This window comes from Aythya ferina, assembly GCF_964211825.1.
Source record: "Aythya ferina genome assembly, chromosome: 4".
In the NCBI taxonomy this organism is placed as follows: Eukaryota; Metazoa; Chordata; class Aves; order Anseriformes; family Anatidae; genus Aythya; species Aythya ferina.
In genome coordinates, this window is record NC_140300.1 from 50,729,658 (window position 1) to 50,746,382 (window position 16,725).

Genomic DNA, 16,725 nt, shown 5'->3' on the forward strand with positions numbered 1-16,725 from the left:
TGTCCTGAAGGCTGTAATGAAAATACATTACAAGTATAAGTTAAGCTTAACAAAAATATAGCAACTGCAATACACATTTCAGTTACAATACCAGTCTCAATAATACACTCACTGACATGACATGAGGTATCCTCTGTTGGGTTGAAACCAGCTCAAGCCCATTTTTTCTTTCTGAAATTCTTTCTCTAGTTTAGTGTTTAATACTCTACTGAGCCATGGATTCCCTCCCTTCCTCCAAAACTGATGTGGCTAACTCCGGGCCACATTCACTCTCTTCTCATGAACCAGAGGAGAAATATTTAAAGCACTCAACTGTTGATAGCTGTTTATCTGCAACAAAAGCTACCCTCACAAAGGTCCCCTATGTGTTGAGGGAAGTCAGATTCTTAGCAGCAGCTGTGGCCTGTCACACCTGCATTAGCCTGTGAGCTTTGTGGGCATGTTTTGCCCATCTTCACTGAGCCTTCTTCCATTGAAGGGGTTTAGGTTTAATTCAGTGAGTCACAATCCACACTTCAGGGTTTAGTCAGTCACAATTTAATGAAATCACCACAGTCCTGATCCATATAAATGAATTTAAGCTTAAAATTACTTTAATGGAGTAATACAAGTATTTGACTAATACTAAACACTTAAGTGATTCATTTTTTTTTTTTAAGTCCAAAGTATATTTTACTATGCCCAAAGCCATCTATCCAGTAACTGCCAAACAATCTTAATCCACACAGAACATGATTCAGATAAAAATAATTAAAAGGCATGACTGATTTTTAAGATTTCTGTGATTTCTTGTGGTACTTGAGTTACTTCAAAATTCTCTGAAAATAATGTATTTGCTTTCATGCTATAAAGACATGCTTTAAAATCCAGTGAGAAGTAGAAGTGACAGTTCTGGTATGTTGCAAATCATTCTGGATTCTTTTTATATTTAGCATTAGACATTTTTCAGCTTTTCTGAGAAATTCTGCCATGGTTGATTAAATGCCTACACAACACAGTCCTCTTCGGCCTCAGACTTCGCTTAGAGAAACACTGGAAAACGAAAGGAAAAATTAAGCATACAAATGCTTTTTCATAGGAGAAAAATTATTTGTTTAGTTAGTGTTGAGACACTATGACTATGAACAAACTACAGTTTTAAAGTAGAAACTACTCAGAGTTACCCAATGATTTTATTAGTATGTTTTCTGTGTTTTCTCACTCAACTTCATCAACAGTGAAACTGGTCATGCTTTTACTGAAACTAATTATCCTAGATGTCTTTTCAATATCCAATATTTCAGCCCCATTTTTTAGGATCAACTACATTTTGATATATTTCTATTTTGTTTATAGGAATAACAAATTGTTCTCTCCCAGTCTCTAGCAACTTTGATCTGCTCATAATGATTTACCAATTCAAATGGGATTTTGGAAGTTGGTTTGTAGCACATTCTGCCAGGACAAATTACTCTGCTTTCTAGCAGAATATGTGAGGCACTAGAAGAGGATCTCAGTGGTTTTGTGGAAGAGGGAGAGACCGAAGTGGTGGGAAGCAGAACATTTCAGTCTTGATTATCAAGTCTCTGAGCGAAGTATAAGAATATTTGTAGTTTTAACATCAGCTGTGTGGTGCATGGCCTGAGGAAACAGCTTACCATATTCTGAAACTCTTGTATTCTGACTGTTGCACTTAATTATTACCTGATTGTTACAAGCTCATGTAAAGCATTTTTAAGTTTCAAATGATTGAATAATATTGTTATATCACATTACTCAAAAAATTATACTTACCAAAAGGTTGTAACATAGATTGTAAACAGTTTTGTAATGTTACATCTCCACATGTAACACAAAGTATTCTGCACTAGTGGGTAGTCCACCAAAAACATGAACTTGATGCTACACATGGACATTTTTTATTCAAAGGAATTTAAGGTCCAAAATACCATTGTCAATAATAATCTATTTTGGTTGTGTTCTATGCTGTAGTACATAAAGGTGAGTTAGGAATAAAGTAACAAAAGATTTAAAGTTAGAAATTATATACCATGCAAAGAGTTTCATCATCTGTAATTTACAAAAGCCTTGTCTTTTCTCCATTTTTTCGCCCATCACAGCAAATGGGTCCTCAGTAACCCCTTCCAAATAGGGGTTAGTTTATCCCATGCTTCATAGAAGGCACCAATTCCATGTTGACAGGAACTCCTCTTACATTAGCACAATCACATAGTTCTGAAGATTGGTTTAAACAATACTAGTTGGTGGACAATGCTCTCTTCTCCCAAGGGTATCACTGTGCTCCAGCGTCTTTGTCTCTGCTTTACCTGGTGAGCTCCTTTACAACAGCTGCAGGAACATAATACCTCTCCACATTATCAAAACTTGGCCAAAATTGCCTAATACACTCAAATTCACTGTAGCAAGATAGCAGCAGAGACACACAAAAAAGCCACATACTTCTCATTTTCCTTAAAAAGTCAAACATCTGGTCAATAAGCAGCCTTAAGTAATTATTTTTATTCTATAATGAATAATTTTAGCTATTCTCTATATATACTTTGTGTATCCCAATATGCATCAAATGTACAGACTAAGTGCACTGAGTCTGCTTTACTTTTCTTTCAATCTCATTATCGTCACAGAAAAAAAATCTGTCAAAGGGATGCAAACACAGGAATAACAGCAAATATTCATTAGTGCACTGGGCAGGGACACAATAAGTAAACAGGTTTTGATTACAGAAAGAATAACCACGATAAGAGAATGAGGGCACATCAAGCCTGATATAACACCGAATTTCATTTTTCCCCACACAAGCACACAAAAGGTCCTTCAAATCTTCCCGTAATTCATATGGCAGTTTCCTGGAGCTACACAGACTGTTTCCTTATAAAATTATTTACTTACCAACTTATGAAGGGGTAAAGTGAATATTCTTCTTTCATATCAGCCATTCCAGAACCAATCAATATGAACTGGCCAAAGTTCCCCTCTACCTTACTGTTGCACTCATTTAATGGTACAGCAAAGTCTTCTGGAACATCATCAAGAATTACCCACAGAAAAACATAATTTACAGTTATGTTTCAGGAGTTTCTGAGCAGCTAGAAAAAAATGTGAAATACCCTAATCAAATCAAGTACAATAATTGAAATTCACTGGAATACAGACACAGCAATCAGTCTGAGGAGTAAGAACAGCAGCATAGGTGGCCAGGGCAGCAGCGCCAGGCAGGCTGACGTGACACATTGCAACATGCCACAGGCCAGGCAGTAACCTCACCAGTGTAATATCAATACAAAACAGCCAAGCAATAGCTTAGAAGCTAAGATCAGCTAAGGATCTGACTAAGGACTAAGATCAGCTAGGTACAAGACACTGAAGCTTAAATGGAACCTCCTGCTTGTGGGAGGTGTGCAGGGAGTGGTGGTAGAGGAAAGGTCTAGACACTGGGTGAGGCTGGTCAGGACAATTAAAGCCTATCAGTGTACTCAGGTCCCTCACAGTATCTGAGGTTAGGCTGAATCGCCCTTCAAACAAATTTCAGTAACTCCTTATTAACTTCAAAACTTACTATCTGGTATGCAGAATTCCTAACCTCCAAAGGAAATATAACATTAACCTTATCCTTATTTCACAAATATGTAAACTAAAGCATGTAAAATATAAAAAGAAAGCATTAATCATTACACATTTAATCTCTTTTCACCATTCAGCATTTTTTATGTACGTGCACAGTGAAGTACATAGCAAATTCAGGGCCTGAACAGCAGAGCTGGAAAGCTTAGGGACAGTAAAAGCAGTAACAACCAGTACAGCTAGTTACTAAGTGCTAAACCTAAATGGCATAATATATTTGAAAACCCATTGACCCTGAAAGTAATTTTGCATAGATATATATTTGTGCCCCAATATGATGTTGTGGCCACAAGAGTTTAAATACAGAAATAATCTATTTGGTTACAGAAAAAAATTCAACAGATCTACCTCTGATAAGAAATTGCCCAGAAAATAAAAAGTAGAGTTTTAACATCTCTAAGGCTTTTAGCTGTTTGAAGGACATAAATGAATGCTTCACTGCTGACAAAACCTTTGAGAGAAAAATACCTTAGATAATCAATCTCTAAAAATTCTAACCGGATCATTTGCTAGTAAATAGCTAGTAGCTGTACAGTAATGATTTAGAGGTGTCTGGGGAAAAGTGAAGTAAAAGATTAGGAAAGAGTGTCTTTTTCCCCCCATCTTCTCTTCCCTTTTGGGACAAACATTTTCTTGCAAATATAAAGAGAAATGAGAAATGAAAAAGAGATAAAGGTGCAGCTATAAAAAGTCATATACTTTTGTTCTTCTGCAGTATAAAGTATTTTATTCTTAGCACTACATCTTTCTTTCTTTCATCTTTCTGAACAAGTACTGGAAGTTATTTCTCCTGATTAGAGAACCCTATGAGCACTCTAAGTAACTCATAGAAAGAAAACAGACATATTACACTGTCTAGTAGTTCTAGACAGTCAACACCACATAACACTGGCTCTTACAATCCTGAGAGGATGAGAAGTGGAAAAATCAGTTGGAGCATTATTTACACAGGCTGCAGAGCTTAATGTTTTTATACAGCCTACCTGAGCCAAACAGGGAACATCCAGAAACCTCCCTTTATGTTTTCTGGATGTTTACATGCTGGACTAGGATTTCTTGCGGGTGACCAGGCAATTATACATAAGAAAACATGTTGATTTATAATTGTGTGCAGTATACACATGTACATATATATGAATTTCAAATGTTCAGTATAAATGTTGATTATGTACATGTATTTCCATACCTGTCCCTAGTTTGGTGCGTCCAAGTAAATAGAGTTCTCTAAAAAGAGAATGGATTTACATGGTAGGTTGATTCCTAAAGCCAGCATCCTAGTTGTTCTAACCACCTTCTAAAAGAAGAAAAAAAAAAAAAAAAAAAGTGAAAATTCATGTTTTTAATCATAAATTTCTATTTGGAAAACCAAAACTGCTGAATCACAAAATTTTCAAAATCAAACATCTCTTTTCCTGAATTATTTAAGGTACAGGTGAAACACACAACAAATGCTTTACCACTAAAACAAAAGACTTGTAGTAGAGATCAGATATTCCACAATCAAAGTGTTTGTTCTGTTTAAATGTTGAACTTCACAGGCAAATTGCTAAAAATCTACCTGTCTTTTAATTACACTTTGGTGTGACAGTTACATTGTGGGTTTCAGGTTTCATATTTCTGAGCAATTGAACAAAGGATTCTACAGGTACTCTTGGAGATTTAGCCTGCTCAGTACCTATGCTTCATTGTTCTATGATGTAAGTAAAGCTGAAAATACTATCACTGAAAAAAAAAAAAAAAAAAAAAAAAAAAGCTTAAAAAACATAACGGTTAGTGCTGCAAACATAGGAAGAACAGTAGCCCAAGGGTTTTACTACTCTTTCTCAAATAGAAGTTCTTATTCATTGTGAAGAGTAATTCAGGAAAAAAGTCACAGGACAATCAAGTATGAAAATTAATTTTACATGCAAATGGCTATCAGGAGGAAAAGGGTTATGGAACGGAGTAGAGATGAAAATATAGCAGAATATTTAGCCATTCTGAAATGTTATTGATTTGTCAAATTGTGCAGATATACCATTAACATATGAATTTATATCAGCATACTTCTGTATTAACACATTTAATGTATTTAATATTATTTTTAGAAGGAACTGTGCACATCCCTATACTTATCTAAGGGGAATAGGCAAATAGGCATTTCACAACAGTCAGGTGAGTTGTAAGGTCAAAGGCTATTCGGAAGCAAGCCAGCAGTTCTGAGATAACAGCAGAGAGAGCATGCGAGTTGACTGAGAGACTAATGTAATACTGGCAAAAACAAGCTGAAGCACCATACAAATAAGTATTCTAATCTTCATCTGTTATTTGTACTGCTTTTCCAATAGCACAGTCAGCTTTATCAGCTATTTTGGCAGAATAAACATTTGTACGTACTTTATTTGAGGACAACAAAACAATCATTCTAGCTTTGAGTGTCATTTTCATTTTTCCAGCATTAGTAGATTTATTTAAAAACAACAAAAAAAAAAAAAAAAAAAAGAGAGAGAGACATATTTGTTCCATGTTAGTAAAGGTTACCAGGATACCTTCCCCCTCAATAATAATCTCTTTTTGGCAGCTAATAAACCCTGCCAATCAGCAGTTAGGAAAAAGAGGATGTAAGACAGTAAGAAGTTGTTTCTGTTTGCGCAAAATCTTTGAAAAGTAAGACCGGTACAAATCCTTTTATGAACAGCATCTCCACTAACTGTCTTCCTTTGTGATCCATATGAACATGCTGATGCCCAGTTCCTTTCCACACAACTGTTGTGAGTTTTTTTGTTACACTGACTTTGTTTGATCATTCAACTTCTACAAAGTCTAAGATAAATAATAATAAAAACAAATTATTTATTGTAATATTCTCCATTATGGCAATGTCAAATAAAATGCCTGGGTTTTGAAAGAATCCAGGCTCCCAGTCACACATTTCAATCCCAGAATTCTCAGATTAAACATTTTAGTGGAGCTCTATATCATGGAATTTAGCCATAAGTATTCCAGTTAATTTTAGAATTTACTCCACTGGAGCAAGAGCACGATAATTTTCACAGTGAGCATTACCGTAAGAGCTTTCTGGTAAGAGCTTTTTAAGAAAACAAAAATTAAAAATGATGAAGAAATATGGTCTGTCATCCTTATTCACATTATGTGGTTCCTTTGCTCCAGCAAATCTAATCATCATGAATATCAGCTTGATTTTAGGAATTACTTAATCTGTAGAAGGAGAACATATAAATCCTTGGATGAAGGTCAGGTTCTACAGAACCTGATAAAGGATTTGGTTGTGGTATAAGAAATGTATATGCATTAATTTGTACTTATTTTGTTTTATTTTTGAAAATGCTGTGACTATGAGCCAAAAATGAAAACAGATCAAGAGATGTTATTAGGTATTACACACATCTTCTTTTATGTTAATTATAATACGTAACTCCTTTAAATAAAGATAAATAGATCATCTTTGGTAGAGACCTCATCTGTAGGTGATACCCAGTGGGTCCCCAGATCGCCAATAACGTAAATTAGCAATGCACAAAATAGTCAATGTTACAGAAAGCATAGAATGTGTCACAGCAGGGGCTACATCATGCTTTCTCTGCTTCCTCTTCCTTGTTCCAACTTCCCACAGAATGTTAAGTCAAATGCAAGATCTTTCTCTTCTTCCACATGACATTTCCAAATTCACTAATAAAATATTAAAATTATCTTTTAATAGCCTTAAGTAAGGCAGACAGTCTTCTGACAATTTTTAAAATCATTTTCATATTTTCTTGCATACACTTTTTGATTAATGGATTATTTTTAAAACAGCTAAATTCCTCACGATTTAGTTCTTTAAAAATGAATGGAAAATGTGAACATGAAAATTTCATTACAAAACATTTGCTTCAGCAAACAGTAGAAATAAGACCAATGTGTACCTACATGGGCTCTTGGCCAGTTTGGACACATTTTTGCCAGTGTCATATAATAAAATTTATTTCTTTTTTGAGGTGATGAAGCAAGCTCTGAAAGGAAACCATATTTTCCAATTATTCCAAGGGAAACAACAATAACAAAAAAAAAAGAAATCACAGAATGGCCAAGGCTGGAAAGAACCTCTGAAGATCATCTGGTCCAACCTCCCTGCCGAGCAGGATCACCTAGAGCATGTTGTGCAGGATGGCATCCAAGCAGGTTTAGAATATCTCCAGAGAAGGAGAGTCCACAGCCTCTCTGGGCAACCTGTCCCAGTGCTCTGTCACCCTCACAGTAAAGAACTTTTCAATTTCAATGACCCCTCATATTCAACCAGAACCTCGTGTGCTTCAGTTTGTGCCCACTGCCTCTCATCCTGTCACTGAACACAACTGAAAAGAGACCAGCTTCATCCTCTTGACCCTCTCCCCTCAAATTAATGAGGTCTCATCTCAGGCTTCTCTTTTCCAGGCTAAACAGGCCCAACTCTCTCAGCTGGTCCTCATACAACAGGTGCTCCAGTCTTCTAATCACCTTAGTAGCCCTCCTCTGAACTTGCTCTAGTAGTTCTATGAAATGGTTTACTGCTGTGATTTTTTCCTTCTTATGCCAGTCATAAGAATTTTTTTCCACTGATATTGATTCATTTGGTTTTGATGCCTGTATTTCAGCATGCATTTTAGGATAGTAAAGACTGAAAAATTCTATTTTATAGTATCCACTAAAATATTCCAAATTTCAACTGTGCTCCAAAGTGATACAGGAATACTTATCATCAAGAATTTTAATTATTGCTTACATAACAGTCCTGCATCTGATGATCTAAACAGCTCCTAAACAATAAACATATTTTCTAATCTTATTTTTAGTTTTACTATTGAATTTACATGGTTCACAGTTAATGCAGCACATGGATGGATGGATGACAAAATCACCAAGGAGCATACATACATGTATCTTTCTAAATCATTGTATCTCTCTTCATAGAGTACTGTAAACACATTTAGGGTTTTTAATCAGATTATTATAAAAAAGCCATGATCTGAATGTAGGTATGCTGAAAGCTATTATCACCTTCTCAGTAATGCCTTGAAAGTACATCTTGAGTTCTGTTCTGACCTGAATCACGGAGCCAATGCAAGGTTAAATATAGGCAGTCCAAAGAAGAGGATTATCTTCAACGTGGGTAATGTCTGTGATCCCCACATTGTATGCTACAGCCCTACAGTCTTGTGCTGATACAAATATGGTACAAGTCTAGTCATACTGGCAGCTGCTGAGGAAAAACTGAGCAGGAGAAGGAGGGAAAGTTTCAAGTTATCTTCTCCACTGTACACAATGTATTTTGCAGTGAAGCATGAGTTAGTGTGACAGGTGAGCTGACAGTTCTTTGCAGTTGCTGGGAATACTTCCTTCTCATAATGGCAATCCATCAGCTCCTCCCTTTCACTCCTTTGCCACCCATCACTCACTCTCAACCACACAGCCTCATCACTTCCCTGGTTTTGTTTCTGTCACCCATTTTACCCTTCAGTGAGCTGATTGTGCTCACTAAATTGACGGAAAACAATTTGATGCTTTCTTTGAGACATGGTAGGGTTATGTATCTAGGACAGGAGAGAGACAAGAGAGTGAACAAGGGAAGGAGTAAAACTAGGGTTGCCTTTTTTTTTTTTTTTTTTTTTTTTGCCTCAGCAAACTTTCGCATTGCGTTAGCTCTGTGGCACTGTTGATAAATCTCCATATTTGGAAATGTTCCCATTTATGTCAGTGGTAGTTGTAGGTACTAAGGATGCAGACACACCATCCAATTCTAAATACATTATTGAGTGGCTAAACTGAGATTACTATGTTTTAAAACTTTTAACTGTATTTTAAAAGAGAGAGACTAATCTTTGAATTAAAATTATTTTAATTTCCCCTGCTTACCCAGCTTAACACTGTTTTATTTACTGTCTTGGTGGTTTTCTGTTTTCTTCTTCCTTTCTTGGAAGTTGTCAACAAACTGGAGCTTTCTTGTTTGCTTTCAGCATGTTGCCAGTATTTCTTTATATCTTGTAACCATCTAAACAAAAAATAATGCAATACACTGTATTACTTTTCTAGCAAAAGCAATACAGCTATGCAAACATGGCAAACTTCTCAAAACAGCAATAGTAAGCTTCTCAGAATTACAGCAGAATCCACAGGTAAAAAGGTTCAATTTTATTCCTAAGGGACACATTTATTTATTTATTTATTTATTATCAATTTGTCTAACAGCCATCAGGTGGCAGACCATGAACAGGATGTAAATGACCTGCTGAGGGCCTAAGAGGTTTCTTCATTTGTGCCATTCATGCCTGCGACCAGCAGGAGATAAAACAGGTCCATCAACCCCTTGATACAACAGTATCTGAGCAGTGTTTTTACATAGAGACCATAGATACAATCCCTCATCTTTTTTAATACAATCACAATGCGAACTTGTTTTATTTTACACGTTTTCTCCCTGGGATTTTACATGATAGGCACATTCTGACAGTTGTTTGTTTGTTTTTCTGGAATAAGTAGGTGAAAATGGTAAGGCCTTAAAAATACACTCACATAATACACTGAGCTCAAACAAATTAAGGTAACAAAAACTCATGACAATGGAACTACCAATTTCTAAGGAAAGACTTACTGAGCACTTGGCAAGGGCCACACTTGGTGTTATCAAGAGAGCTGATAAAACTGGCTAGCAGTCAGAACTCAGTATCTTTAAGCTACTGCCTGCCAGAACCTTCAAATTTTATGCCTTTATCTTTCATTTCTGGCCTGCCCCAGCAAAAACATACAAGGGCTGTTTCAGAAAAATCATGGGGAAAAAATATTCAGAGAAACGTACATGCAGGAAAATGTATCAGGTGGAAGAAGTGGGGCTTTTTAAAAGAAGTTAAACTCATTTTTACCTTTGATGTTAATTTGAAGACACTTTAAAGTTCCAGCACCAGTCAAGGAAAAATTAAAATTTTACCTCATCACATACAAAAAATAATAATTTTTTTGGTTTGTATCTAGCGGTGAGGTGAAATCATCAAGATTTCAAAGTACTGAGGCACTGTCAGTAGCATCTAAAATACTTTGTCAGATCATTAATGTGAAATGACATACTTAAATTTTAAAATATTATTTTATTTCATTTTTTGTAATGAGCATTTTAAGATCATTAATATTTCTAAAATAAGGCAAATAACAAGTAGTGGTCTGCATCTCAAAAATTTCAAGATCTTAATGTAGCACAGATAGTTATTGAAAAGTTTCAAATATGCCAACAAAAAATAAACCAAACTGCCAAAATTCTAATTCATTTATTCTCAGTTCTCATCTTCTTTAAGATTTATTTCCCCTATGGTGTCAGACTCAACAACAAAAGGTGGGAAAAGGGAAGGAGAGGGGGGCTCTCATTATGAAGACATCTGTCCTCCCAGAAACTGTTACATGTATATCGAGACCCTGCTTTGACATGGCCAAACATCACTCATTGATGGGAAGCAGAGAATACTTGTTTCCCCCGCCCCCTTTGCTGTCACGCAGCCTCTGCTTATTTTTTTCTTTCTTCCTCCTGCCCTTTCTCTTTTATCTTTAATAAAATTATCCTTATCTCAATCCATGAGACTCTTTCTTTCCATCATGCTTTCTCCAGAATTTTTCCTGAAATAAGCAATACATTGATTGTTTTGGAGAACACATGAATGATAAATATACCATTTATTATGACAATAATGCCCTCTCTTACAATAAGGAAATACTTTGAATAAAACCTCTGTGATAGACTTCCAAAAACAAAAAAGTATGGATTAAAGTAACTTCCTCAAGCCATAGGTGTGATAAACACAAAAACTTCTCACCCCTGCAATCTTTTTTGTCAAACTCATTGACTCTTGATATTTGTTGTATTTGCTCTCTCCAAGAATATATATTTGGAAAAAAAAAAAAAAAAAAAAAAAAAAAAAAACGTTTCTTTCAAAACTACATTCTCACTCCTTTGTTGGTACAAATGCCCAGAAAACTGAAGAGCATCAAAGCTGGCTATAAAAGAAACCCTCTGGGCTTCACTGTTTGCTGGAATATTACAATATCATTCCTTCAGCTTGCAGAAAAAGGACAAGAGTTCCTGGTCAAATATGTTTAGATGCCTGCAAAAGAGAATGTTGTTGTTTTTTTTTTCCCCCTCCAGGAATTATCACTGTTTAGAAAAAGGAAAAGGCTTATTCAGCCTGCTTAAATGGAGAAAATGTTGAACAGTTTTACTTAAAAATCTTGGACCTCCCTTTTCCCAGTCTATCACTGGGACAGTAGCAAGACCGTACCCAACAATGTTTAGTCATTGGCTCTGATCTGTAATGCCTGAAGAGAGGTGCACTTACTATACATACAACATCAACATCCTGCCAAAATTCTAACTCTTGCTCTTGATTAAAAAAAAAAAAAAAAAAGAGAGTGAATCCAATCAGGGGCCCCACACTCACAAAACTGACTGCAAAATGGGGAAACACAAGGATGTATAGAACCACCACACAAGTTTTCATTGCCACTGAGAAGGTCCTGCTTTTCCCCAAGATTTGAGGGCTCCTTTATGTCATTCTAAGAGTATCTGTTTTCAAAAATAACTTGTTCACTATATGATTTATCTCTAGAAGTTAATGTTTAATTTAAAACAATAAGTTCCTATGTGAATGACTTGGGCACTTTAAGCATAGAACTGATGTATTTGTAAATCAGAAGTATGCAGAACACTTCATCCTAGAAGAAATAATACATAGTTTTTGTTTTAAGGCATTAAATAATTGCTATGGAACACTATATCACTCCCAGATTGTAAACACAGGTTATTGCGTTTTCTACTACTGCCATCACTTTGTGTTTACTTGGTCTGAACTTTTTTGTTTCACATCACAAAGAGAGAAAGGAGAAATTCTGATATATTTGTACATAATACAGCCTATCATAAAACAAAAAGTAAGCTGACATTGCTTGTCTATGTGTCGTTCGCCATGTCTGGAATATTTCTGCCACCACCTTTTTCAGCACCTGTCTGTTGGCCAATCAGAAAAAAGTAAAGGGCCTGAAGTCCCTCCAACTCCATGGAAACTCTTTCCAAAAATACTCCCAAGCTAAGTGTCTCCCTAATAGAAGCTACTGATTGACAAATCCCTCAGCAGTTCCTTCTAAATAGCCAGCTGTATTGTATTATTTTTTTTATATATATATATAAATTTAGTCCTACTGAGGTTAACAGCGGAAGTAATCAGCTGTTCCCTGTTCCTCCTTCAGCATTCATTCCTCTTTCCAGAAGTATGGATGTCACATTCTTGCACATTTGTCTTTGTTTAGCACTATGACTTCTGACAGCAATACACAGCTGTCTACCCTTATCTTGCATCAGACATGATTTTAGGTGGCAGGCTCAGCCTTCCTACGAACACATTTAGCATGATCAAAAAACAGTTTGCAATAGCTGCTAAAAAGGTAAGGTAATGTGAAGCTGTATTATGATAAGAGGAAAAAAAAAAGTAAATATTTATTTTCCTAGAGATCAGCATTTCACAGTTTGTTGAAAGAGGCACATTCCTGTTTCAGAGTTAATCCCCTTGTAAAGAAAGGGGCTTTAATCTGCTATTGAACTTCAGCAGTGTCTGTGGCTGCTCAGATCAAACACATTTCACATGCTAAGAAGGAATTTGAGCACATGACTGTCTGTAAATATACACATGTAAAATACGCACTACAGGCTGGCAGCTAAAATTAATTTAATGGGGATCATTTTCCTAATGAAGAGGAAAGCCTAACTGAACTGCACTGACAGAGGCTTAGTACATATAACAGAAAAAGACGCCTTATGATGCAATAAGCACTCATTTTGCTCACTATGCAGCCATGAGAATTTTATAACATGCATAACTTCAAAAAAAGACTTTATTAAATAAATCAGATTTGTTTGAAATATTTTTCACAGGGGTATATACATGTAGGTAAAAGCTAATGGGAGTGGCACTGAAGCACATGAAGTTAAACTGGAGTTCAACACTACACAGGGCATAGAGGGTTGGAAAACTTTTCAGGTAATTGTACAGAGTATGATAAAAAGTGTAATTAATTTACTAACTAAAAGAAATGGAAAAGCCAGATGAATGTGACCAATATTCACAGAACACTGGATAATAACCAACTTAGAGAAGAATAATAGTTGAACTATTTAAATGAAGTTACACAGAGCTTAAACATTAAGAAAAAAGCATTCTTTATCATATAATCTGAAATCTTTACATATGAGACTATCCAATCTCAATTACACTATCATGTGCTACACTGCCAGATTTTATCCTTGGCTTCTCTACTCTTGTAAGAGTTCATCAGTCTTGTCCCCTAATACTTTCACTCCTTTCACGCATGTTTCTTAATTCACTAATTTTAATTTTACTCAATTGAATATTTATATCTATATTCAATTTAATTTTTATTTTTTTATTTATTGAATTATATAAATTGAATTTATTTTATTTATTTATTTTTGGTTTAACACCAGCTGTATTAGGGGCTTGCTTGAATTCTTATTTCCAATTGCTAAAACATGGAATGGCCTTTCTACTTGACCATTGGAAACTGTTGTAACTTAGTACAGTAAATGAGCCAAACCTATTAACAGGTTTGGCACCTTTTTCTAAACCAGGTTTACTAAATTACCTTGTTTGTTGCCACCTCATTTCTTCTCCGTCACTATGCTGTAAAATGCCTTAAATATTTTAATGGAATTAGGCAGTGAAAAGCCGTTATAAGTGAAGAGGCCTTCTGTACAGATGTGAGCCTAGTCTATATGGATTTTTAAGGACTATTAAAAAATATCCGTACCTGTAAATCAGATCATCTGTGCAAGTTCTCAGAGCCAGGGAAGCATCTCCATGAGAAATTGTGCAGGTGGGCCCTGGACAACCAGCCCACACACAGCTCCCGACTGCTGACACCTCCACAGCTGAGCTTGGCCTGAGTGGGGAGGGAAGGAGGAAAGGATTTCCAGAAACCAGCAAAATCCTGGGCATCAAAAGGACAAGATCATTCCCTTTAAAATGTGTATTTGGACATTACAATTTCAGTATCAAATGCCATCTTCAGTAACTGCTAGAAGTAAAATTGAACATCTGCCATTTTGTCTCCTCTTACCTCACGTCCCCTCATGAGTTGAGGGATGCACAAATGTGTGGTGATTTCTTAATAGTACTTCAGTGATTTTAAGTGAGTTGAATTTAAAAAGTTCTATCAAAATCAGGAGGGGGTTCTTCACAGAGAGGGTGGTTGCACACTGGAACAGGCTCCCTAGGGAAGTGGTCACTGCACCGAGCCTGTCTGAATTTAAGAAGAGATTGGACTGTGCACTTAGTCACATGGTCTGAACTTTTGGGTAGACCTGTGCGGTGTCAAGAGTTGGACTTGATGATCCTTAAGGGTCCCTTCCAACTCAGGATATTCTATGATTCTATGAAAATACATAGTGGTATTCCACCTGGATAAAAGCAATTCTACAACAGTGAGGATCTGCTAAGCACTCACTTCACCTGCTTTTACAGAAAGCCAGCTGCGGAAGCTCCCACACAGGAAGCCTACACAGTGCTTCAGGTGCCCCTTGGCCATTCCCGAGCTGTGCTGGAGGACACAGACAGGCAGTACTGAGGTGAGAAAGCCAAAGGTGAGCACAGAAAGCTCAGGGCTGCCTGGGCCACAATGCCCACCCTGCTGCCACAACCAGAGCACCTGTGGTGCCTTCCCCCTCACCCTGGGGGCTCACCACCACATGCCTCCATAGGGCTCCCAAGGCAGCCCCTATCACAGGGGACTCCTGCACCACCAGCCGTGGGCACCCTCCTCACTTCTCCCAGCACCAACAGCCATGAGGTGAACAACCTTCACCCACAGCCCTAAGCACCCTTCTCCTTCATGGACATCTCCCTTGAGGCCTTGGGGCTGGGCGGGCATTGCCTGAGACACAGCTGCCGCCTGTGGGGTGTACCTGGGCGGTGGTGGGCAGCACCTGCAGGCCCAGGCCTGTGTCCATAACCTAGTCAAGGACATCTCCGCCCCCCAGGCACAGGATCTTCATAGGGGCTGCTAGTAAGGACAGACAGAGTAGTTTTGCTCTACCTTTCTACACTGAAGCATTAAATCCTCTGAGGTTGTGGTGTGTTAGTAGCCCTAGATGCAAAAGCATATTAATCACAATTTCTTACAAAATCCTTTGAGGTTTCAGGGGATGATGATGCTCTTCAGTAGTGTGATAATTTGTTCATGAGTTTCATTTTTACTTGTTTGGCTAGTGGTATACTGAAAGATAATGCATCTTGAGAGAGAATAATGCTACAAGTTTTCTAGTAGTACAGACATACAGAAAGCTGAAGGACACATTTCTTTCTGGGGTATGTTGCCTTACTAAAACCTTTGTTATGGTAGAACTTGGATTGAAAAACCTTTATCTTTTCCCTAGTTTAAAAAACAGTATTAGTTCTTCGTGAGTTGCTTACTAGCTTACCTTTCTGATGTATGATTTCCCTTCCTACTCGTAACTGTGGTAATTCTGCCAAACTGATGTTTTTAAGCCTACTGAACTGTTGTTACTGTAAACTGTTAATCACTTATTTTGTTGATAAATTATCCAGTAAAAGAAGGATGTGAGTTATTATTACTGTTCTTTTTAACAGTTTAGTTTTAACAACTGTTGTATTTGTTGTAGATCAACTTCCTCTACTACTGCAAAACTGCATGAAGCTTTCAATTACACTACTATATTTTTGTCACAGTAAACTCCTCAGAGAAACTCTTCTAGAAACATGGAAAAATGGTATTTGAGTACCCTCAAACTATTTCTGTTTGACACCTTCATATGCCTACAACAGGTAGGTATTCCTGGTGTGCTCTATAAAAAACACAGGTTAGTTCTAGATATGTGATAGGTTTATTCACAAATATATTTACAAGGAAAACTGAATATGTTTGCATTACTATGCATACTGAGGGAAAAATAAACACATACGGCATCAAACTACAGTAAGGCAGTGACCCCGTATGCTTAAGTGCAGGCAATCCAATATATACATATTTTTAGGTTTCAGAGGTGGTGTGATTCAAATAGAATTAAAGAAGAAAAGTCTG

The 16,725-nt window shown here is 36.7% G+C and overlaps 2 protein-coding genes across 8 annotated transcripts in view; both read right to left on the reverse strand.

Moving 5' to 3' along the window:
• The window catches only part of DDX60 (DExD/H-box helicase 60), a 50,026-nt gene extending 46,766 nt beyond the window's left edge, over positions 1 to 3,260 (reverse strand). Inside the window, exon 1 of the mRNA XM_084518319.1 lies at positions 2,890 to 3,260. The gene's annotated coding sequence lies outside the window, so the exon portion shown is untranslated. The remainder of the gene's footprint in view (positions 1 to 2,889) is intronic.
• LOC311436297 (uncharacterized protein) lies at positions 515 to 15,491 on the reverse strand. Of its 7 annotated transcripts, none has more exons than XM_084518338.1 (6): positions 15,368 to 15,475; positions 15,138 to 15,248; positions 14,437 to 14,568; positions 9,493 to 9,628; positions 4,808 to 4,915; positions 515 to 1,032 (listed from the first exon to the last, which is right to left on the reverse strand). In XM_084518338.1, the coding sequence occupies exons 1-5, from the start codon at positions 15,373 to 15,375 to the stop codon at positions 4,814 to 4,816; spliced, it is 489 nt and encodes a 162-aa protein (XP_084374464.1). In that variant the 5' UTR covers positions 15,376 to 15,475; the 3' UTR covers positions 515 to 1,032; positions 4,808 to 4,813. The 7 variants fall into 7 exon arrangements, with proteins under 7 accessions (XP_084374464.1, XP_084374462.1, XP_084374468.1 ...); XM_084518336.1 differs by having other exon boundaries at positions 14,437 to 14,616; XM_084518342.1 differs by lacking the exon at positions 15,138 to 15,248 and having other exon boundaries at positions 15,368 to 15,491.
• Between the last annotated feature and the right edge of the window lie 1,234 nt (positions 15,492 to 16,725).